A 23,227-nucleotide genomic window follows, 5' to 3' on the forward strand; every position below is an offset into this window, starting at 1 on the left:
TATTTGCATTACAAGACTCTCTTCACTTGTAACCTTGTTTTCAAAAAATGTTTTAGCAATACCACATCTATCTGTAAACATGAGCATAACTAGTAGCCTTGCACTGTGGAGTCAGACACTAAACTGTCACTGTAGGCCAGCGGGATTATGTGTGGGTAACTGACTTGTGACTCTGACCTGAGTAACTCCAACTCGAACGTCCCTGCTGACTGAACTGCTTCCTTTCAGCATATCTCCACTGGCTCGAAGGAATCCTGAACTCCCACGCAGAAACCCTGTTCCCAGCAATTCCAGAACTTCCTCCACAGAGACTCTGCGAGCATTTTGCCTCAAAGCTCCTATGACAAAGAACAAAACAGCAATTCATATTTTAAAGATTAAATTTTAATGTGCAATCTTTATTTGTTTGGGCTGGAGATCCATCCAGGGACTTGTACATGCTAAGCACACGCTCTGCTGCTGAGCTGTCCCTCCAGTTACATTTAAACACAGCCTCTATATGCCAAAAGCAAGCATACTGACAGAGAAGTAAAATCCAAATGTAATGCAAAATCCACAGCAGACTCTACACATTAATGAACAAAAAAGTCACGTGATGATTTAATGGTCCATCAGAATGAGCCCCAGAAGGGCTGGGAATATACTGTGCAGTACAATGCTGGTCTAGAACATGCAGAGCTGTAGGTTCAATCCTTAGCTCCCAGGAAAAAGTTCAAAGTGCTCTTTCATGGACATCCTACAGTCTATGAAACTTTACGATCCTGCTCCACTGCTTTCTCTCAAAACGAGAGAAAACATAAACAAACATGCATCATCACAAATGAAAATGCACTAATGCTCTGAGAGTCTGAAATACTAAGAAGGGACTGGAGAGATGCTGCTCTAGCAGAGAACCCAAGACTGGCTCCCAGCATCTACTTCAGGTGGCTGTAAGTAACTTCAGCTCCAAGAGATCCAGAGCCCTTTGCGGCTTCTGCAGGAACTGCATTCATAGGCACCAACTCCCACACATATACAACATACTATTAAAAATATAAGTTTAAAAAAAAATCTTTAAAAAACAGAAATACTAAAGAAACCAAAACATGAATTTTTCAACTGTTCTATAACTTTTAATGAAATTTACATAAAGTAGCTTTCTTTTTAAAACTTCTCAACTGGCAAATACAACTTTTATTATTTCATCAGTCTCTTAAACAAAATCTTAGTTATCATTACAACTACCCAATTAGCTCTTAGGCTTTAACAATTAAAAGGCCACTTAGGGCAGGAATTCAAGCCTGTCTTTTGTCTGATACTTGTGAATTTCTCATTATGAACATCTTGAAAACTAAAATCTTAAAAACACTCATTTTCTCTTGCCATCTGAAAACTAGTGGTAAAAAGCTCAGATCCCATAAACTCAAACCATACAGTAGCAGAGAAATTAACTCTCATTAAAATCTACTCTAGAGCCTGAAGAAGAGAAAACTACCAGAAGCATATGAAAATTTATGTTGGAATCTGGAGAAACACTAGTAAATGATACAAAACAAACCCTCTTCCCTGTGTGTCCAAATAAGACACAATCTACTGTCCATCAAACAGTGACTTGCCACAGAGCAGAGAAGGCGATGGTGTGATTTTTGATAGACTCACTGAAAGGGCAATGGGAACAAAGTGAAAATGTGCACATCTGGAAAACAGTCTTGAGGCTTTTTCTTTTAGGTACTGAGTTCGAGCAGAGCAGTGTGGATGGAGCCATGAAGGTCAGAGTAGAAGACAGGGAGAGAGCACAGCACAGAGAGAGAACTCATTGACGGTGTAGATCACTACAGTGAACCAGGTGACACCAGGATACAGAGAGGGCACAGCCAGGAGACAGAACCACTACACGTGACTTGTAAATTCAAGCTAAGGGACCAAGGTGAGTCAGGGAAGGGGAGTGTGGGTCTCAGACGATTACATCTGTGACATTCTGATTTTTAAAAATCTCTCCAATTACAAAATTAAAAGAAAGGAAGGAAGGAAGGAAGGAAGAAAGGAAGGAAGGAAGGAAGAAAGGAAGGGAGGAAGGAAGGAAGGAAGGAAGAAAACTGCAAGAAGGGTATAGTCAACTTCCAAACACTTTGTACCCAGGCTCCTCATAGTTCATTCTTTTCTCACTTTGAAGAATAGATCTCTGGCCAGTTGTTTCATAGAATAGCTCTGATTTCAGCAAGTCTGGTATTTCCTCGGAATTCTGGCAGAGAAGCACTTAATGTAATTGTTTCTCTCAGGAGCTTAGCTTTGAACATCTGAGTAAGTTAGCCTTCTCGATGTATCCACCATGAGAGTGTCTGAGAGTACTTCCATCCAAAAAACCTGTGGGAATACCTGGGTTGACTGTTACTACAATTGCAGAGAGTCCTTTCCGTCCTCCTTCCTTCTGCAGTGGCCACCATGCCTTCTCCCAACTGCCCTAGATTCAGCATGGACTCATAGATCCCTTTATCCAACAGGTTATGTAAGTTCCTGTCACTATCCATTTTGATGCTAACCCTGCCCTGGGTCTGACCAGGAGACAGCTCTCTACAACAAAGAACCTCCCTGGTTTTGGCCCAAGATGCTCAAGGCTCATCCTGAACTTTCTATGCTCCACCCAGAACTAAGCATGCTCAGAGCCTCAAGTCTGCATGCACTTATAGCTCAGCTCAACAGATGCTCAGTGCCAGGGGAGTCAAAGGTGACCCATGAAATTTGGACTAAGTACCTAGAAGGAGGGCTCTAGGGATACAGTGTTTGCCTAGCATAGACAAAGCCCTACGTTTCATGCCCATGCCCAGTGCTGGATATACTGGACATGGCAGGGCACAAGTCCCAAGATAAAAAAAAAAAAACCTAAAACCAGAAGCACTGTACAATTCAGGCATCCCATTTGTGAATATTTACTTAAAAGAACTGAAGCCAATTGGGATTCCAAAGTATGATGGCTAATCTTGGTTGTCAATTTGCCTACAAGTGGAATTAACTAAAACCCAAGTAGCTGGGCACACTTGCAATAGGAAATATTCCTTTATCCTGTGAGAATATGTGTTGTTGTGATTGGTTTAATAAAGAAGCTGACTAGTCAATAGGTGAACAGGGTATAAGGTTAGGTGGGAGAGCTACACTGAGAATGCTGGGGGGGAAGAAGGGTGTCACCAGCAGAGGCAGAGAGAAGATGGGCAAGCCGTGCTGAGAAAAGGTACCGAGACATGTGGCACAGTGTAGATGAGAAATATGGGTTAATTTAAATGTAAGAGTTAGCAAGTAACAAGCCTGATCTATTGGCTGAGCATTTGTAATTTGTAATTTGTAATATAAGCCTCTATGTGCTTATTTGGGAGCAGCTGATGGCACAGAAAAACTTTGCCTACATTGTGAGGATTTTTCTTATTTGGATTATTTGAGGTGGAAGACCACATAAAAAGACACTGAAGAAGGAAGGCTTTGCTTTCTGTGTGCCCTCATTCTTATTGGCAAGTTCATCAACCCTATTGCCGAGCCATTTCCTTCACTGGTGTTAGAACCTTCAGGCCTCCAATGTAAACTGAAAACTGGCAGTTCTCTAGGATCTCCCTGGGACTCCAGACTGCCAAGACATCCACTCTTGTGGACTGAACAGCTACCAGATCCTGCCTTTCTGCTAGAAGACAGTCATTGTTGAACTACTTGGACACAGGCTACACAGCCTGTAAGCCACTCTAATAAATCCCTTTTTAATATATATGTTTATTTTATCACATCTATTTCTCTAAAATACAAAGAGATTAGTACTCTCATATTTACTGCAATACTATTCTCAATAGCTAAGATATGTGTGGGAACAATCTAAACAACCATCAACAGATACACACAATAGAATAAACACAATAGAATAAAATTGAGTCTTCAAAAAAAAAAAAAAAAAAAGGATTATGGAATGTATGACAAAACATGCATAGATTTTAAGAACATTATATAAAAAGTGAGTCAGGCCATGGCTGCTCAAGGGCACACAGCCCTGGGTTTGATCCCACAACTGCATAGAACTGGCATGATGGCACATGCCTGTGCTCCTATGCAGGAGAATCAGATGCTCAAGATGATACTTGACTGTATAACAAGTTCAAGGCCAGCACCACACCTAGCCAACATTCCCTTTTTAAAGCAGAGTAAAGCACACATTGTTTGGATTTCTTCCTCTAATTTTTTACTGAATTGTTTGAGACTGACAGACCTATAGCATTGCTCATGAGCTGCCCTGATTCACATTCTGTTTTTCAAATATTAAGGATGGGTAGCTGTAATGCTACCTGTATTTATCAACAGAGAAGAGTTAAAGAAGACACTGAAAATAATTAAACAAACTTACCCGCTCCTGGATGCTTAGCAAGTACAGCTTTAGCCAACACTGAGCCCAGTAGCTTTGAAACTGAAATCCTCACATCATAATTGGAACCTTCAAAGGACTTAAAACACAGTGTGGCCACACTGTCCAGGTCTGTGCTCCACATGAAGACAGCCTCATTCTGGAGCTCAAGAAGACACTATGGAAATGTGCATGCAAATTAACAACAACAACAACCAAAAAAACCCCACAAAATATAAATGTCAGGTTCAGATATGTGTAAGCTGTAGAAATATAATGGTTTAATAAAAGCACAATTTCACAGTATTTTATATGTTTATAGGAAAAGCCAAGAACTATTAAAACTCATATATGCTAGTAAAAACAAAAAAGGTGAGTGGACAATCCCCTTCTAATTCCAGAACACATTTAAAAAAAAAAAAAAACTCAAAAACCCCCCAAAAAACAAACAAAAAACCTTTAGAGTCAACTAAATATGACAACTGTGGTAGTGATTGAAGCAATAATAAATGACTCCACTGTACTGCCCACTCAGCCATGTCAAGGATAACTTTTTAAAAATGAAAATAGTCTGGAACAATAACAACATTAACATAACATGTTTAGTTCACACATGTAGAGAGGGGACACATGCAATCAGAATGCATGTGTGAGTGTGGAAGCTTGACCTTCCTATCCTGTCAGTGCATACGGTAGAGCTGTGAACCTTGGGAAGTCCACCCATCCCTCTGGCTTGCGGTTCCTCACGTGTCAGCACCAGACCCTGTGAGCTGAATCCCAAGGCTATAGTTCTAACTCCAAGGTGGCTGAGCCTAATGCCTTCAGGGCAGACTTCTCTCTTCGTACACAGTTTAGGCAAGTGGCAGTTACAGTTTTACCTTGGCAGCAGCACAACGGACAGCCATGGACCTGTCTGTTAAGCAGGACCGAGCAGCTTTGTAAATATCCCTGTGGCAAGGTGCCCCAGCGGCACCCAGTCCAGTCAGTATACTCTGCAGACTCAGCATGATCTCGTACCGGCCTTGAGACTGCCAGGGAGCAAAGAGCAATGTAAGGAACAGAAGGAACAGGGAAACTCCACACAGAGGGTACACGAAACACTGTGCTTATTTTAGATTTAAGAAAATGCACGTTTCTTTATGTACTGACTTGTTCTAACATTAAGAAATACCAACCAGCTGTGGTTGTGCACATCTTTAATTCCCAACACTCGGGAGGCAGAGACAGGTAGATCTCTGGTAGTTCAAGATCAGCCTGGTCTACACAGCGAGTGCCAGGACAGCCAGAGTTACACAGAAAAACCTTGTCTTAAACAAAACAAAACAAAACAAAACAATCCCCCTCCCAAACCAAACCAAACACTAACCATTCCATTTTCTATTTAAAAAGTACTATCTGTACATATTTCATCTCAATACAATAGAATCCAAGCACTCTATGAGGCTCAAACCTGGGTACAGCTCTACCTTAGATGAGAACTCTTGTCTAGCATTCACCAGGTTCTGCATTCAATCTCACCACAAAGAGGGGGGAGGAGAGTGGACAGATAACTCATCGGTTAAGTGCACTGGGTGCTCTAGCAGAGAACCCAGGTTCAGTTCCCAGCACCCATTCACAAGCATCGATAACTCTAGTTCCATGGGATCCAGTCCCTCTTCTGGCCTCCAAAGAGCCCCAACCAGGCATGCATATGGTACACATACACACGTGTAGGCAAAACACTCGCACACACAAAATAAAAATAAACAACTCTTAAACACACTCGCACACACGTACCCTACTGAGTCCTTTTAGAGCTTGCTCATATGCATGACGTCAGGGCTGACACTTGGTACTGGATAACAAATAGGGGTTCAATGCTTCTCTCAGAGTTCTCTCTCATCAGTTGTATAAATTCTTTGTCTAGAGGTGGGGTCTGTTAAGCATTTCCCCTTCCATGAATAAAACCAAATTTATCCATGTAGAAAGCCTTCCCAAACATCATCAATCTCTTGGAAGACACTGCTGAGAAGTAATCTGCTTGTAGATCCCTCACCAGTTTGCTAATGCAGACTTCAGACCTTAAGGTTTTGACTCTAGTGCAAATCTTAAATTTAATGGTTTGTTTTTTATTTCCTTATGTTTTGTCTTGTTACATTTCAGAAATGTGAAGTTGGCCTATCTTTCTTTCTTTTTAGTTTTTTGAGACAGAGTTTCTCTGTGTAATGACCCTAGCTGTCTGGAACTTGCTTTGTAGACCAGGCTGGCCTCCAATTCACAGAGATCCATCTGCCTCTGCCTGCAGAGTGCTGGGATTGCAGGCGTGCACCACCAGCGTCCAGCTCAGCCTATCTCAATGACTTCAGAGCTATTTTCTAGACAGCTTCTCTAACGAAAGAATAACTGTTGTGCTCTTTTAGCATTATACCCTAAATATTAGGGATTTAATATTTAGTCCTAAATATTAGGACTTAAATTTTTTATTAACATATGAATTTAATTTTAAAAACTGGTAAAACTATAGTTGTTGAAGGATTATAGGATCCTGGAAGTTAGATTTAGTTGGCCTTAAAGACCAAAGGTGCTCCGGGGAGTAACGCTGCAGTATCAGGAGGAAAAAGCTGCCGCTATACTCCGTGGGCCTGGCGTTAAAAGGCCCTCTAGGCCCCAATGCCCCACCCCCATGCTCTTTCCCTCCAGCTACACACTGCTTATTTCTTCTCAATGCCAGGATAACAGTTAATATATTTTCATACATATTCTAGATATATTGAATTTACAGATAAAGTTACACAGATATCTTTGCATGCTTAATAAAAAACCTTTTATTAACTCCAGAAAGCACAATCACATAGGATGTTCTCATGGTGTTCTTCAGTTGCTCTTACCTCTGCACTCTTCATAGCCTTAAGAATATTGCCCACTGTATCGCTAAAGGCGTTAGCCAGTATTCTACCCAACTTCTTGTACAAGGAACCCAAGCACACCACAGCAGCACTGAAACAACATTTAAATAGAAACAAAGTCACGACCACGGAGGAAAGGTGGTGGCATAAACATCTTAAAACTATGCAAACAAATGTGGCTATTAAGACTTCTACCAGTCTGGTGGTTCTACTTTTACTTTTTGGGGAGTATCCTCCGACATTAAAACTTGTGAGTTGCCTGACTATGGGTGCTAGGAACCCAACTGAGGTCTTCTGGAGAGTAGCTCACACTCTTAACCACTGAACCATCTCTCCACCTCCTTAAAATGCTTTTAACTGTGATGACGTACCACTCATTGATATTTTCTTTTGTCTTAGTTTACTACTAAGAACTTAATAAAATAAACAAAACCTGAAGAACTAGAAATACATCCTTAACATTCATCAGCCAAAAATTTAGGAAGACATTTTCAATCTCAAAGCTACACTTGCCATGTCTTAACTAGTCATTGTTGTTGTTGTTGTTGTTGTTATTAATTACATGCATCTGGGATTGAAGCCAAGGCCCTTTGTGCATGCTACACCATGAGTGACATTCCATCTTATTCCTGTTTTTTTAATTCAGGGCCTTCTGAATGCTAGGCATGTGTTCTATTCAGTTATAAATCCTTAGCCCCTAATTTCTTCAAAGAATTATTTTATGTGTATGGGTCTTTTGCCAGCTTGTATGTATGTACCCCACATGCATTAAAAGAGGGCACTGAACCCCCTGGAACTGGAGTTGTAGTTGATGGATGCTGAGAATGGAAGCTGGGTCATCTGCAAGAGCAACAAAGACCCTGACCACTGAGCCATCTCCACAGCTCCCCTAAAATATGTTTAAAAGGACTTACTTGACAGGAAAATTCTGTGGGTTTTTTGTTGTTGTTTTGTGTTTTCAAGACAGGGTTTCTCTGTGTAGCCCTGGCTCTCCTTAACTTGCTCTATTGACTAGGTAGGCCTCAAATTCAGAGTCGCCTGCCTCTGCCTTCCAAGTGCTGTGATTAAAGGTGTATGTCACCACTGCCCAGATAAATGTTGTTATTCTTATTGATTAGAAATCAAGCAGGGGATGGTGGCAAAGGCCTTTAATTCCAGAACTTAGGAGAGAGACACAAGAGGACCTCTTTGAGTTCAAGGTAAGCCAAATCTACATGGGGAATTTCAGGATAGCCAGGATTACAAAGAGACCTTGTCTCATAAAACAAAAATTAAAAAGAGAAAAATCAAAATGAATTTATGCTCACTTTCAAAATAAGTGTTAGATAGGTTATAATGTTTAACTTACAGTTTGGTGGGAAGGTAACTTGGAGAGTCATCTTTGCTACGAATAAGATCATTGCATTTATCGATTGTCTCATAAACAGAAAATGTGTCTCCAATACTATAAAGTATGGCTAGATTCTGAGCAAGGAGCTTTCGTGTGGGAGGCCCCGGGGAGCTGTTCAGTAAGGATAAGAGCTGTTCAACAAGAGTCTTCTGCTTCTCCCTCACATCGCTCTACAAAGGAATTAAAAAAGACAATAGAAAGTTAACATAACTACCTGTGACTGCCCAGCACAAATCTTCCCTAGGAAAACTCTATATTATTCTGAATTCAGGTTACAAGTAAGTTGGAGAGTCAGGCACTGTGTTAAACTAACAAGTGGTTCTTCGCTTTGCTGTCACTAAGACGGAAACTCTGAAACACACTACAATCCATTAAAAAAGACAGGGCTCTGTTTCTTCTAAGTCTACTTGAAAGACAGACAATTTGTGATTATAGCTTCTTACTGAGCCAACTCATCCATTCATTTATGTGAGCAATGTAAGGTAGCAGCAGCCTCCAAGCCCAGGCAAGAGCTAACCATGTAGTGGCTTCCTGATATATTCAATCTTCCTAAGGCCAGCACAACTTCCATCTCACAAGTGGATGCATACAAATGCTAACAATGTCACTCTATTTCACCTGTGTGCTCTCTGAAAAAGTCACTGCCACACTAATGGCACTCGGGTGCTCATTTGGGCCTCAATTACACAGGTTAGTACTTGTTCAATAAGTAGACAGAATTTTATCTTTAAAAAAAAACAAAACAAAACAAAACAAAAACAAAAACTTTATCCAGCCAGGTGTGGTGGCACATGATTTTAATTCCAGCACCCAGGAGGCAGAAGCAAGTGGATCTCTGAGTTTGAGGCCAGCCTCGTCTACAGAGTGAGTTCCAGGACAACCAATGCCACACAGAGAAACCCTGTCTAAAGAAAAAAACAAAAAAGATGTCTTTTTTTAAAATCTCAAGTATATTGGCATTTTGCACGCAGGCACTCATGCGTACCAGTGTACCACATGTTACATGGCTCCTGGAAGCCAGAAAAGGACACTGGATCTCCTAGGACTGGAGTTACAGACAGTTGTAAACTGCCCTGTGAGTGCTGGGACTTGAACCAGTGCTTTAAACCACTGAGCCATCTTTCCAGTCCCCAAATTTTATCTTTATTTTCCCAAACCTAGAAGCTACTTTTAATTTCGTCTTGAAGATAAGCAAATTTATCAAATATTTTGTTATAAAGCCTGAAAAAAAAACACATTGTTTCATAACTAAAAGGGTTTTTAAATGATTTAAAATCAGTTTTAAATTAACAAACATGTATCGTTTGTTAAATCCTATCCTACACATATTCATGTGGGTGTGTGTGTGTGTGTGTGTGTGTGTGTGTGTGTGTGTGTGTGTATGGTGCTGGTATGCTGGTATGTACAATTCAGACCTCCCTCATGAGCAGTATGTTTATATCACTTTTGTATTACATATAACACTGTGATTATATAAAAAGTCCTTACTTTAGATAGGTACTAGAGTGTCCATGAATGCAACATGGTCAAAGGTGTAGGCACACAACATGAGAAATTGGTTTTCTTTCTTTGCATCTATTTCATGAGCTTTATGAGAGGGAGTATAAAAGAGCTTTTTGATTCATATTCTCCTCACACTTCTTTCAGCTTTTGAAAGTAAAATTCCAATGGGATTCTTTAGCACCATAGGACATCAGGGCTTTTATGTATTTGAGAAATACAAGATGCAAAATATAATGAAGATGAAATACAATACCCAGTGCTTGTGATTAAGTGGTGCGTGTGTGTCTGTGTGTGTGTGTCTGTATGAGTGTGTGTGTCTGTATGTATATGTGCGTCTGTGTGTCTTTGTGTGTGTGTCTTTGTGTGTGTGTGTGTCTGTGCCTCTGTGTTGAGTTTGCGCATGCGCGTTTGCACTCTGCAGTACTAGAGGCTGAACTCAAGGCTTCAAGTACTAGGTCAGTACACCACTATTGAGCTACATTCCCAGCACAAGTGTTACATGTACTTTTAAATACAACAAAAATGGCCTAATTTCTTTCTGCTGTTTTAAACTTGTAAAGTTCAAAATGATGACATTTCAGAAGGGGCAAGGAATCTATCCCATTTCACTGCTAAGTCTTAAGAAACTGTACCTTTTACAAAACTAATAGGTAACTATAGACAGAACAAGAAAACAAACTAATGGAACCAAACATTGCTGGCACATTACAGAACAAAAGCAGCTTCTGCCATATTACCCACCCTGCTGGTTGCTAGCAAAAGCTTCTCCAAGTATCTCAGCCACTCAAAAATAAACTCAGCCTTCTGAACTTCGCCTAGCTGACTGACTGCTTCTTCATTGAGCAGCAGGCTATGAGCTAATTCCATTCCTTGCAGCAGATTCTCTTAGCTGGTCACGGGTCTTCTCATTTATAAACACAGTCAATATACCCAAGGACAAAAAACCTGCAATGGAAAAACAACACACTTTGAAAGGTGAGTAGAAGAAAGGCAAGCAGAATGCTGGAAATTTCTACAAGAAGTAAAAGCATAGCTAAATATATCTTTAGAAGTGCTGCAGGGTGAATCCCAGAAAGGTCCCAGCAGTAAGTTCCAGTTAGCTGACCCAAATTCATTTTCCCATTCAGTATCTATTTTCAAAAGGACAGACAGGCCAAAGAGGGCAGATTGTCAACAGGCAAAAACAAAACAAAATCGCTAAAACCAAGAGATAATACACTTAAGCTCTCCAAGTTTCAGGGTCAACTGAGGTTAGATTTTCAGTATTCAGTGCATCCGAAATACATTTTTATTAAAATATGCCATAGATAATTTAACAAGTAACCAAATAGCTAGCCATCCTACTAAAATCCTGTAGGCAAACTGACCACTTCCCTACTCTGATTTGGATTGTCTGCTCTTGTCCAATCAATTACCACCTGCAGCTTGAGGCATTTTAGGACCACCCATCTCCACCACCAGAGTCAGCTTATTGGAGTATGGTTGTTTCTGATGGCTCATGGCGGGGGTGGGGGGGTAAGGGGGGTGGGAGGGGGTGGGGGAGTAGGGGGGTGGTGGTGGGGGTATTTCTCCAGAACTATAAAGCACAGCTAACATCTGTGTGTGACCCAGACCCAGCATTAGCGGCATCTTGGCATACCAAGCCTTTCTAGATGGCTCACCACATACAGAAATTCACACTAAATTTAACAGGTGACATAGCATGGGATGGCTTTATTTCTAAGGAGTTTGTACTTAAGGATGTTACAGTAATGTATTTTTAAATGATCAACTCAAATGTAAAATATGGCAAAATGTTAAGTAGTGGATATGAGAGGGATCATTTAGCTAGTCTATATTTTTTGTTATTTTAAAAAGATTACAAACAAAATGCAGAAAAATTATTCAAGTAATTTTTAAGAGCTGTCTACAAAATAAATACACAATACTATTTGAGGGTCAGAGAGATAGCTCAACAAGTAATTTGCCACCAAACCTGACAGCTTAATTTCAGTTCCTTGAAAAGAGAAAACTGACTCCTGCAAGTTGTCCTCTGACTTCTACACACACACACACACACACACACACACACACACACACCAAATAAATTAATTCTACTAAAAATACTACTACTGTAGTAGGGTGTGGTGGTACACACCTTAGATCCCAGCACTTGGGAGGCAGAGGCTGGCAGATCTCCAAGAATTCAAGGGCAGCCTGGTCTACAGAGAAAGTTCCCAGACAGCCAGGGCCGCAATACAGAGAAACCCGGTGTCAAAACCAAAACAATACAAAAACAAAAAATACTACTACTCCAGTGTGAGGATGCAAATCTCTAGTCCAGCTACTGAGAGAGGATCATTTGAGCCTCATGCCTGCTTAGGAACACAGCAAGACCCCTTTTAGGAGACAAAGCCACAGCAGGCGAAACAGCAAGACCGCAAAGCAAGCCAGGACTTGGGAGGCAGAGGCAGGTGGATCTCTGTGTTCGAGGCCAGCCTGGTCTACAGAGGGAGTTCCAGGACAGCCAGGGCTGTTACACAGAGAAGCCCTGTTTGGGGGAAGGGCACAACACGGGGCAGGGATGGGAGTGGGGTGGGGGGTGGGGGGTGACGACATGAAGTACATGTGAAGGAACATACACAGATAAGTTCTCTAAGGCATCAAAACGAAATGAGTTCAATGTTTCACAAAAGTATAGACTGGCTGCTAATTAAAATATTAAAAATTAATGCCTCATGTTTCCCTAAGCAAAACTATTTTGATAGAAAAGCCGGTAGGATATAGTAGAAAATCAGGTGTCTTCTTCCTTCCTCAGTGCTTCCTACCAGACCACCACAGTTCCCAGGTATCTGAAAAGCCAGCGAAAAGACTCCGCACTTTTTCTTACTTATATCAGCTGCTACAGAACCATGTCTAGACTTCAGGACATATCCTTGATCAAAAAATCACCTCTGTCCAGCTATAAAACTGTCTTCTCACATCAGTGGCTTCTTCCCAATCAGTTCTGCCAACATGCCTAATGTTGTCCATAGCATGGCACCTAGAGTCATTTTGGAAGTGTTACTTTTAAGGGGCAAAGAACAAGACAAAAATCAAGGCACGGTGCTGTGGTTAGTAACCCCACTCCTTGGGAAGTGAGGCAGTAGTTAAGGATTATCTACCCTTAGATACACAGCTATATTGAACTACCCTGGACTTTGTGAAATCCTGTTTCCAAACAAACAAACTAAAAAGAACAATAAAACAATGCTGCTAAAATGTTTACAGAAGTAACATGAATTCTAGCTCTTGCTTAAAAAGCTCTTCTGTTGGTTAAATTAAATGGGGCTGTTGAAGTGGCTCAGTGGCTAGTAAATCTGCTACACAGTGTGATGATGGTCAGTTAGGAGCCCAGACCTATCCTTGTAAATGGGGGTGGCCTGGCGACCTGCCTATCATCCCAGCATTTGGGAGGGAGAAATGTGATCCTTGGAGCAAAGCTGGCTAGCCAGACTAACCATATGAGGAACTCTGGGTTCACTGACACACTGTGCCTCAGTGAATAGGGTAAGTCAAATTTCAGCTTCACGGGCATGCTCAGGCATTTGCCTGAACAGCCCGTTCACACATGTTCCCCAGCCCCAAACATGCTTATAATACATGCACACCACACACACAAGGAAAAAGACTTATCGAAACAAACTGGCTAAAATATCCCCAATTAATGCTAGAACTTGGGAATGTTAGAGGAATACATTGTTAGCAGAAACCTACTAAGCATACAGTCCTTTTGTCCTCCACATCTGTGACTTAGAGGGAAAAATAACCTCAGTGCACAGAGAAAAAAATGTTCTTGTAATCACCAGGGCAAGTGACAATCTTAAGAATCAAATTACCCTGTCATCAGGAGGCTGACAGAGCTGCTGAGAAGACGATTTTCCTCCTCAGACAGCAGCAATATTGTGGTGTAAAATGATCTATCAAGAAGCAAAAATGGCCAATACAATGTGATAATAAATAATTCAGCGAAAAAGCTCGAGCTCCAAAGCAGGGCACAAAGTTCTCACTAATGCCTCCCTCCCATGCAGCCCTCATATACACCAACCACTCTTAAAAGCAGCAGCCATTCCCAGCGGGCTCACCTTTCCACTGCACCTGAGATCCGCACTCCAGCACTCTGAAGGTGAGAGGTGAGCACACTGTGCAGACAGAGGCTCTGGCCTGAAGTCTGGCTTTACGAAGATGGCTGCAGAGTCAGTGTTGTCTCCTTTAAACTGTAACTCAGCCACACCCTACATACACTGAGGAACTTTCCTAATTCCTCTTCTACTCATATTTCTGTTGTGATTAAGAACTGATTTATCTACTGAAAGTGAACACATGTTTAGACACATACTTCCTTTCTTTAGGTGTAGTCCTGCTCTATGCTACCTAAGCTAGCCTTTAACTTGCAATCCTCCTACTTTAGCCTCTTGAGTAGCATGGATGATAGCCGATAGCACCTCACCTAGTTGGGATCTATTTTTCCAAGTACAGTTAATAGTCGCTTGAAGAAACCGACTTAATAAAATTGCTGCTTCAACTCTAATGCCTACAGCAATTTTAACAGTTGCTAATATTATTTGATCACTTACTACGGCGAAAGATATTCCTTGCATAAACCTTAAAAATGTTGATGATGTGGCTATTTTTTCAAACAGTTATTAGTTTTTAAGTCTGTGTGGACATATGAATGCCTGTGGAGGCCACAGATATTAGATCCCTTGGAGCTAGAGTTATGGGTGGCTGTAGCTACCTGAAGTGGGTGCTGGAAACTAAACTAGGGTCCTCTGCAGGAGCAGTATGCACTCTTAACCACCAATCCATCTCCCCCACCCCTTGCTTTTTCTGAGAACTGAACTTGGGCCCTCTGCAAGAACAGCACACACTCTTAATTAAGCACAAAGCCAGCTTTCTAGCCCTTGGAGTAGTTATTTTTATTGCCTCTCTTAACAAATGAGAAAACTCAGGTGGAAAATCGGTAGCTTTCCTAAATACACACATACTCTTTTTAGTTGTTTTGGTCTCTTAAAACTATTTTGAGAGAAAGTAAAATGATGACAAGGAGAATATCAGCCACAAGATAAATGCACTGGATTGGCCTGTCAGTGTTTTCCCTAGGGAATAGGAATCACCTACATGGAATGGAACCGAGTACAGAAGGGACTGAGTCTTGCATGACACTTGGGATTAAATTTCAAACACTTTCCTCACTACTCAAAAGGTACCATAAAAGCTTCAGGTCAACCTCTGCCTTTAGTTTCTCTGGTTTTGTTAGCAGGACCTCCCGAGGCACACAAGGCATTAGCTAGGGCTTTGCCAGGAAGAGAGAAATGAGGTGCTTTCTTCTTGACTGTGTGTTGAGGTACTGAGTAACTGTGCCTCACTGAGGAAAAGTGCAAAAAATGCCAATAAAAGAGACCCTAAAAGCCACGAGGCAGAATATTATCATGTGTACTCTGTGTAAATTTGCCAAGGGGTATGACCCTGACACTTCAAACAATTTATTTGTGTTGGTTTTGAGACAGGGTGGCCTTGAACTCCTGCTCACCTAAAGTTTCAGTCAATTTCTGAGTGGTTTCTAAGAAGGGCTTGCAGAGGTGGAAGATCTGAGGATACTGCTAAGGCAGCTGCTATAAAAGAGATGGAGACAGGAGGATGAGGAGTTCAAGGTTACACTTAGTCACACAGACTTTGAGACCAACCTGGGCTACAGAAGAACTTGTCTCAAAACCATGAGTGAGTAAATAAACTGTGTGTGCTTAGATATAGTCAGAAGCTGTCAATAGACAGCTGCAATTGGTTTTGTTTTGCAATCAAAGAATGGCAGCAACAACTTTAGACCCACCACACCTACTACAGGTCTGTACTATTCCTGCTTGCTAGGTGCCAAGGTTTGAACCTAGTGTCTCAAGCATGCTAGGCAAGCACTTTATCAATCGGCTACAACTTCAGCCACTTTGTCTGTACATTAAAAAAAAAAAAAATACTGTTTTAAATTATGCATATGTGTGTGAAGGCTATATAGCTTTGAGTGTATGTAGGTGCTCACCTTAGATGCCGTGGAGCTAGAATTAAAGATGGTTATGAGATGCCTGAAGTGGGTGCTGGGAACCAAACTTGGGTCCTAGGCAGAGCAGTATTCACTAGTAACTACCAATCCATCTCCCCAAATCCTGTTATTTCTATTTTAAAGTAACTGCACGTTCACACCCTTTCCAAATTGAAAATGGTTTGCTATCACAAACTTAAATTTTGAATTCTGAATATACACCCATGGAACCAAATAGGTCTGTGTTTTCTTACCATACTCCCAATGTCAAAGACCTTATTTTAATATAAATGAAACAACAACAACAACAACATACATGTGTAGTAAAAATTCATTTGCTACACAGAGACTTCAAGATTTTCCTCAAACCTGGTAGGACTAGGAAGAACATTTTTCTCACCATTTCAGAACACAAGGCAAGGGGACAGCACACACACAATGCCCCAAGAACCGTGGGACAGCCCACCATACAGAGAAAGGGGGTAGGACAGGAAAGAAACGGAGTCACATGGACAAAGAACGGGAAAGAAGTTAGAGTGAGAAAGGACCAAAGGTAGGCACACAATTTATTTTCTTCTCTTGGTTTCCAACGTGTTGCATGTTACTGGCAGGGATAAGAAAATGGCAAATTAGATCTAAGGAAGAGAGACTGCCACTGGGAATTCCAACTGGAGGACAGCTGGTTCTGGTCACTCTCTGTCCAGATTACAGACAGAAGCCCTAATGAGTACAAGGAAGTATTCTGGGTTGGGGAAGACTGAGTGACAGGAACCAACCCTAAGAATGCAAAAAGGAGAAACAAACAAAAACTGTCTGTCAGGCATGGTGGTGCACGCCTTTAATCCCAGCACTCTCAAGGCAGAGGCATGTGGATCTCTGTGAGTTCAAGGCTAGCCTGGTCTATATAGTGAGTTCCAGAACAGACAGGACTACTCAGAGAAAACTGAAAAAACAAACAAACAAACAAAAAAAAAAAAACAAAAATGAAAACAAAACAAACACACCCACGTATCTATCTATTTATTTATTTAGAGGATCTACTAGCTAAAACTTTACATACACTGTATCATTTAATCCTAACACTGAAATTTAGCTAACCACCACCACCAAAAACTGGGAGTTGAACCTAGGACTTGCACATGCTAGGAAAACACACTACTGAATGTGCCCTCTTACTTTTTATTTTGAGGCAGTCTCACCAATGCTAAGGCTAGCCTCGCTATGGTCTAGATAGGCCTGGGATTTGTAATCCTGTGTTTTCTGTTTTAACCAACTTGGTGAGGTTAAAAAAAAAAAAGGTTTGGCTTCATCTTTCCACCACAGTCCATCATCAAGCCAAGGCAGGTGCTTAACTAAGGAGCCTGGAGGTGAGAACTGGAGCAGAGACCACAAGGGAATGCTGCTTACTGCTTGGTCAGCTACTATTCCTATACAGACAGCTAAGGCCACCTCCCAGTCATGCATTATGACTTACAGTGGGCTGGGCTCACTACATCGGGACAACTCTTTAGTTGAGTCTCCCTACTCAGGTGAATCTAGTTTCTGTCAAGTTGACAAAACTAAATGCACAACTGACCACTTACCAACTTGACAAACACTTCAATATTTAACCATAACCTTTCCTTTCCTGTTTGTCCCTAGACTTCATGTAAATTACACACACACACACACACACACCTCCCACAGTTCAACTTTAAAAGTCCTCCAGTTTTTAAAAATCCAATGTCTCTATTGGGTGATAACCCTAGTTCTTGGGAGACAGAGGCAGACAGCTCTCTGGGAACTTGAGGCCAGACTGATCTATATTGAATCTGTGGTGGTTTCTCTTCTTCCCTTTTTAAATTTAATTTTATGTGTATGAGTGTTTTAGTAACACTTTCCCCTTCCTCCCCCCCCCCCACCCCACATACACACAGAGGGTATCAGATTTCTTGGAACTCAAGATCTGGAGTTACATATGGCTGTGAGTACCATGCTGGGGACTGAGCCCAGGTTCTTGGCATGAACCACTTGTAGTGATATATTATTTATGATTTATTAAAGCTTCCCTTTAGATTCAGAAAGCAAAGTCAGCCACAAGTTATAGAAGCCAGGCACACATCTCTAATCCCAGCAGCTGGAGCTAGGAGGTGGTGACACACACCTTTAGTCCTAGGACTCAGGATTAAGAAGTAGATGGATCTCTGAGAGTCAAAGGCCACCTAGATCTACACAAGAGTGAGTCAGTCTAAGAGAATTACATCTCACACCTTTAATCCCAACATTAGGGAAGTATATAAGACAGAAGCAATGTCTCAGAGAGGCATTCATTCTCCAGCCACACTGAAGAAAGGTTACAGTCTGAGGCTTGGTGAGAGCTCATGGAGACAGGATCAGCCCTTTCAGCCTGAGGTAAAGGTAAGAAGCTACTGGTCAACTGGTTTGCTTTTCTGATACTGGGCTTGAAGCTTGAACACGAATAACAGTCTCTGGGTCTTTATTCATTTGTGTTATAACCGCTGAGCTGTTAAGGATTCCTAACATCTGAGCCATCTCTCCAGTCCTATCTAGGGTGGTTTGAATGAGAATCGTCCCCTCACAGACTCAGGCATTTAAACACTTAGTCCTGGTTGGTGGCACTGTTAGAGATTTAGGTGGTGTAGCCTTGCTGGGAGAAGTACAACACTGGAATGGGCTTTTGAGATTAAAAGTTTGTGCTACTTTGTTTTAGTTAAGGTTTCTGTTGCTGTGAAGAGACACCATGACCACAGCAACTCTTACAAAGGAAAGTATTTAATTGGGGTGGTTCGCTTACACAATTCAGAGTTTCAGCCTATTATCATCAGGGTGGGACATGGTGGTATGCTGGCAGATATGGTGCTGGAGAGGTAGCTGCTACATGTTGATATGCAGGCAACAGGAAGTAGACAGAGTATCACACTGAGCAAAAGAGAGCACTCACGGTGACACACTTCCTCCAACAAGGCCACACCTCCTAACCGGCAGTCTGGGAGCCATTTTCTTTCAAACCACCACACCCTTCGGAGTTTGATCTTGCTGCTTCATGCTTGTATTAAGATGTGAACCTCAGTTTCCTGTTCCTGACCCCATGCCTGTTATTTACTGCCATGCTTCCCTGACATGATAGACTCTTATTGCTCTGAAGCTGTATGTAATCCCATATAAATTCTCCTTCTCTAAGTTGTCTTACGCTGTGGTGTTTTATCACAACAACAGAAAAGTAAACAATACAAAATCCCAGGGCAGCCAAGGAGATATTATTAGACCCTCTGCCTAAAAAAAAAAAAAAAAAAAAAAAAAGCTGGGCATCACGGCACATACCTTTAAAATAAGTACTTTAAACTGAGGAGGCAGAGGCAGGAAGATCTTTGAGTTTGAGGTCAGTCTGGTCTACATAATAAATTATAGGACAGCCAGGGATACATAGGAGAACTTATTTCAAAAACAAAGTCCAACATTTCTCAACTGAGGGCTCATGTATAATTAAAGATAAGTCAGATACTTATTCCAACAGGGGAAAAACAAGCATAGCTACACTCGAGTCAATACAGAAACATCTGGCAAATTCCCTAGCTCCACGTCCAGCACTTGGAACTCACAATCTTCTGGGCAACACACACACACACACACACACACACACACACACACACACACACACGCACACGCACACGCACACGCTGTCTCACAGGCGCAGGACAGCTCCACTCCATGCCTGCTGATGTTCTTAGCGGTCACCCCATGGCACTGGTATTGCTAATATGCTGGCTAATATGCCAGAGACCGCACCTTCACTAATGGCCTCCTAGCCTCTCTTCAGGGACTCTGACCTGTTGTTAAACAGTGCCAAGCCTCAGTTTCTCTCGCTCCCCCCCAATCCTGTACTTTCATGCCTCTAAAACCAGTACTGTATAGGAAACACACATCACTGAGTTGAGCTGCCAGTTGGAGATGCAGCCTTGAACCCCTCTGAAATACTCCCCAGAAAGTTTCACCTCAATAATACTAGTCTCTTGCTGATCACAGCTGGTTTTTCAGTCCTAGCTAACCAGCAACTATCTACTGTCTCAGTTAATCAAAGGTGTTATTTCCACAGATTCGTTATTCAAATATCACACAAGTGGCCTTCGTAGTCTTAGACTCTCAAACTTCCTTGGGAAACTTCAGAAGCCAGTCTCCACTATCCATCTGCACTCCTCCCAGCACTCTAACCTTCTAAATTCCCCAACAGCTTCTTAGTGCTGAGCACTCAATGGCTTCCCCAACGCAAACTTCCAAAATCCTCCACAAAACAACCAAGGCACACAAGTCCACAGGGTCAGGTCCCTCACAGCAGCATCCCACCCTCCGGTACCAATTTCTGTCCTACTTTACTTTCTGTTGTTGTGCTAAAACACTGACCAACGCCGGACAGTGGAGGTGCACACCATTAATCCCAGCACTTAGGAGGCAGGCAAGGAGGGTCTCTGTGAGTTTGAAGGCAGCCTGGTCTACAGAGTGAATTCCAGGACAGACAGGGCTACACAGTGAAAACTTGTCTTGGAAAAAAACAAAACAAAACAAAACAAAAACAAACAAACAAACCACTGACCAAAAGTAACTTGGAGAAAAAAAGATTCATTTGCTTCATCCTTCTATTGCTGGCCATCACTAAGGGAAGAGAAGCCAGGGCAAGAGCTCACGTAGGGAACCTGGAAGTGAGCCCTGAAGCAGACCCCAGAGGAATACTACTTACTGGCTTGCTCAGCCACCTTTCTTATACAACCTACATCCACTAGGGATAACACCGCCACAGTTCATAAGCCCACCTCCATCGATCAGCAGTCAGGACAATTCTTCAGTTGAGGGTCCCGATTCAGCTGAGTCTCATTTCTGTCAAGTCGACAGAGCTAACCAGCTCACTCTCTCTTTAGCTCTCCAAAGCAGCCAGTAGTACAGACCTGTAGCACAGGCCCAGTTCTAAGTATAGACAAAGATAATGGGTTAAGGACTCTGTCTCAAGGCTGGGGCTGTGGCCCCGTGGTATAGCATTTACAGAGGGCATGAGACCCTGGGATTGATCACTAGCAAAGAAGGAAAGGAAGGAAGAACCTCCCAAGGCAGAGGAGAGGGAGAACATCTATTCAAAGCTAAAATACTATTTATGTAGAACAAAGTAACATCTATGTCCAGTTTCAGTGTCTATGTTCTTTAACTATTTCACACTGTTGCTAATGGCTGCTGTTAATGAGGACGACTACCACAGCTGCTGATGCTTCTTAATAAACTTTATAGCCCGCTGTTCTTTCTCTCCTCTTCACTCTGCTATGTCTCCAGTACATTGGAACTTTTCATAAAGTGCGAGGTTTTTCAAAGACACTAGCTTCCAGAGAGCTGTCTCAACTTGGGCGGTAGTTCAGTAAGCACTTAAAGTATTAGTGCAGCTTTAATATTCCTTGATATTTATTTCCTTAAAACACACCATTCTCCATTTCACATAACATCTCATTTTGAGATGGAAGATTTCATTCTGGACATCGAAGAACCTAAAGGCACCCCCACTCCTAAAAGTCAGTGTCCAGCAGTCTTGCCACTTGGTACCTAGCTGAAAATTCAGTACCAGAAAGTAAAAAAACCAAAGAGGTCTAAATAGCAATTCATTGTTTGAGAACTCACAGATTTGACATATAAACCCCCCAAAGCCTATTCATTCCATTTGGACATGATTAATAATCCAGTTATCTCAACTGTAGCTAGAGTGGAATAGTGCACTACATTAAACGTGAAAGGGCAAACCCCCTGAGATGAGGAATAATCCGGAGCAGGCAGCTAACTGTGATGGAAGAAATGGAGCACTACTCACTAAGGGCACCTTTAAAAGCAAGAAGCAAGGCACTGTAAGGTACAAGAGATGCTACCATCCCCAAGCACGGCAGGATCTGCAAGCCAGGGCTTCTCAGAAACTCTATCCCTGTACTTGCTGCTTGCACAATCTGTCACTTGGAGCTTTCGTGTTTCACCATTAGATGCGGTTTATTTAGGATTCCTCTCTCCCTTCCCCTGTTTACAGCTCTTATTCTAGTTAACCCTGATCCACCCTTTATTACAGTGTGGTCCAGCATTCCAGCTCATCTTCATGGCTCCACAGTTCCATGGTTATGCATCATGGTTCCACAGTGTCATCTGTAACACAACTTGCCCACAACACCCAGCACAGAACTTCGCATATGTCTGGCCTCTTGGAGCTATACTTCCCTAAAGGCTTTTTTGGCAGACACGGCTTCTCACTCCCTTGCCAGATGTCCAGCAAGACACCTCATTTTGCAATGACAGCTCCTTGGAATAACTTGTTTCTCTGCCTTCCAGCAGCTTCTGTCATGGCCCACCCATCTTACAGAGTAGATATACAGTCCCACATTGATGTGGGAAGCCCTCTATCAATCAAACTGAGCATAAAAAAAAAAGAATATCCACATACAGTGAGATACATAATGACTACAAACAGCACATCAATCAGTTCAAGCCATGCTAACAAATGAGATCAAAAAAAAAAAAATTTCATAGTCTTTTGGACTTTGAAATTAACATTGAGAGATTCTGTACTTAAACAGGTGCTTAAAAAAAACCCATAATTTTAGAGAATCATCCAATTTCAATCCTTAGTATTTACTCAGACTTGTAATATCCCATTCTGCTTTATACTTGATCTTAGCCAAAAAGCCAAGAAGCAATCCCATTTGATTCTTGCTATAAAACACCTTCAATTTCAGGTCTACATTTACACTTCAATAATATTCTAACGGATCTAGTAATCCAACACTGTCATTAGCTATGACTAGAGGGAAGTCTGCAGCAAAACTAACTTAGGATAGACATCACGACTGTTATATTAAAAGCTGAGGGATGAGGCTCAAGGCCCTGAACTAAGTTCCCAGTACTGGAGGAGAGAGAGATGGAGATTGGTGATTAAATTAAAAAACAAAAACCAATCAAACAAACAAGATCTAAATTAAAATTAAAAATCACTTGGCAAAACATAAAAAGCCCCTCACCTTTTCTTCACTCCCAAG

The 23,227-nt window shown here is 41.7% G+C and overlaps 1 protein-coding gene across 2 annotated transcripts in view; it reads right to left on the reverse strand.

Moving 5' to 3' along the window:
- Heatr5a (HEAT repeat containing 5A) overlaps positions 1 to 11,065 on the reverse strand; it is a 90,396-nt gene extending 79,331 nt beyond the window's left edge. For both annotated transcript variants that reach the window (XM_051195820.1, XM_051195818.1), the window contains exons 1-6: positions 10,871 to 11,065; positions 8,585 to 8,796; positions 7,219 to 7,327; positions 5,230 to 5,379; positions 4,355 to 4,529; positions 178 to 338 (exon numbers count right to left, since the gene is read on the reverse strand). In XM_051195820.1, the coding sequence (XP_051051777.1) occupies positions 178 to 338; positions 4,355 to 4,529; positions 5,230 to 5,379; positions 7,219 to 7,327; positions 8,585 to 8,796; positions 10,871 to 10,996 (933 nt within the window). In that variant the 5' untranslated portion in view covers positions 10,997 to 11,065. The remainder of the gene's footprint in view (positions 1 to 177; positions 339 to 4,354; positions 4,530 to 5,229; positions 5,380 to 7,218; positions 7,328 to 8,584; positions 8,797 to 10,870) is intronic.
- Positions 11,066 to 23,227: the final 12,162 nt, after the last annotated feature.

This window comes from Phodopus roborovskii, unplaced genomic scaffold (assembly GCF_943737965.1).
Source record: "Phodopus roborovskii unplaced genomic scaffold, PHOROB, whole genome shotgun sequence".
Lineage (NCBI taxonomy): Eukaryota > Metazoa > Chordata > Mammalia > Rodentia > Cricetidae > Phodopus > Phodopus roborovskii.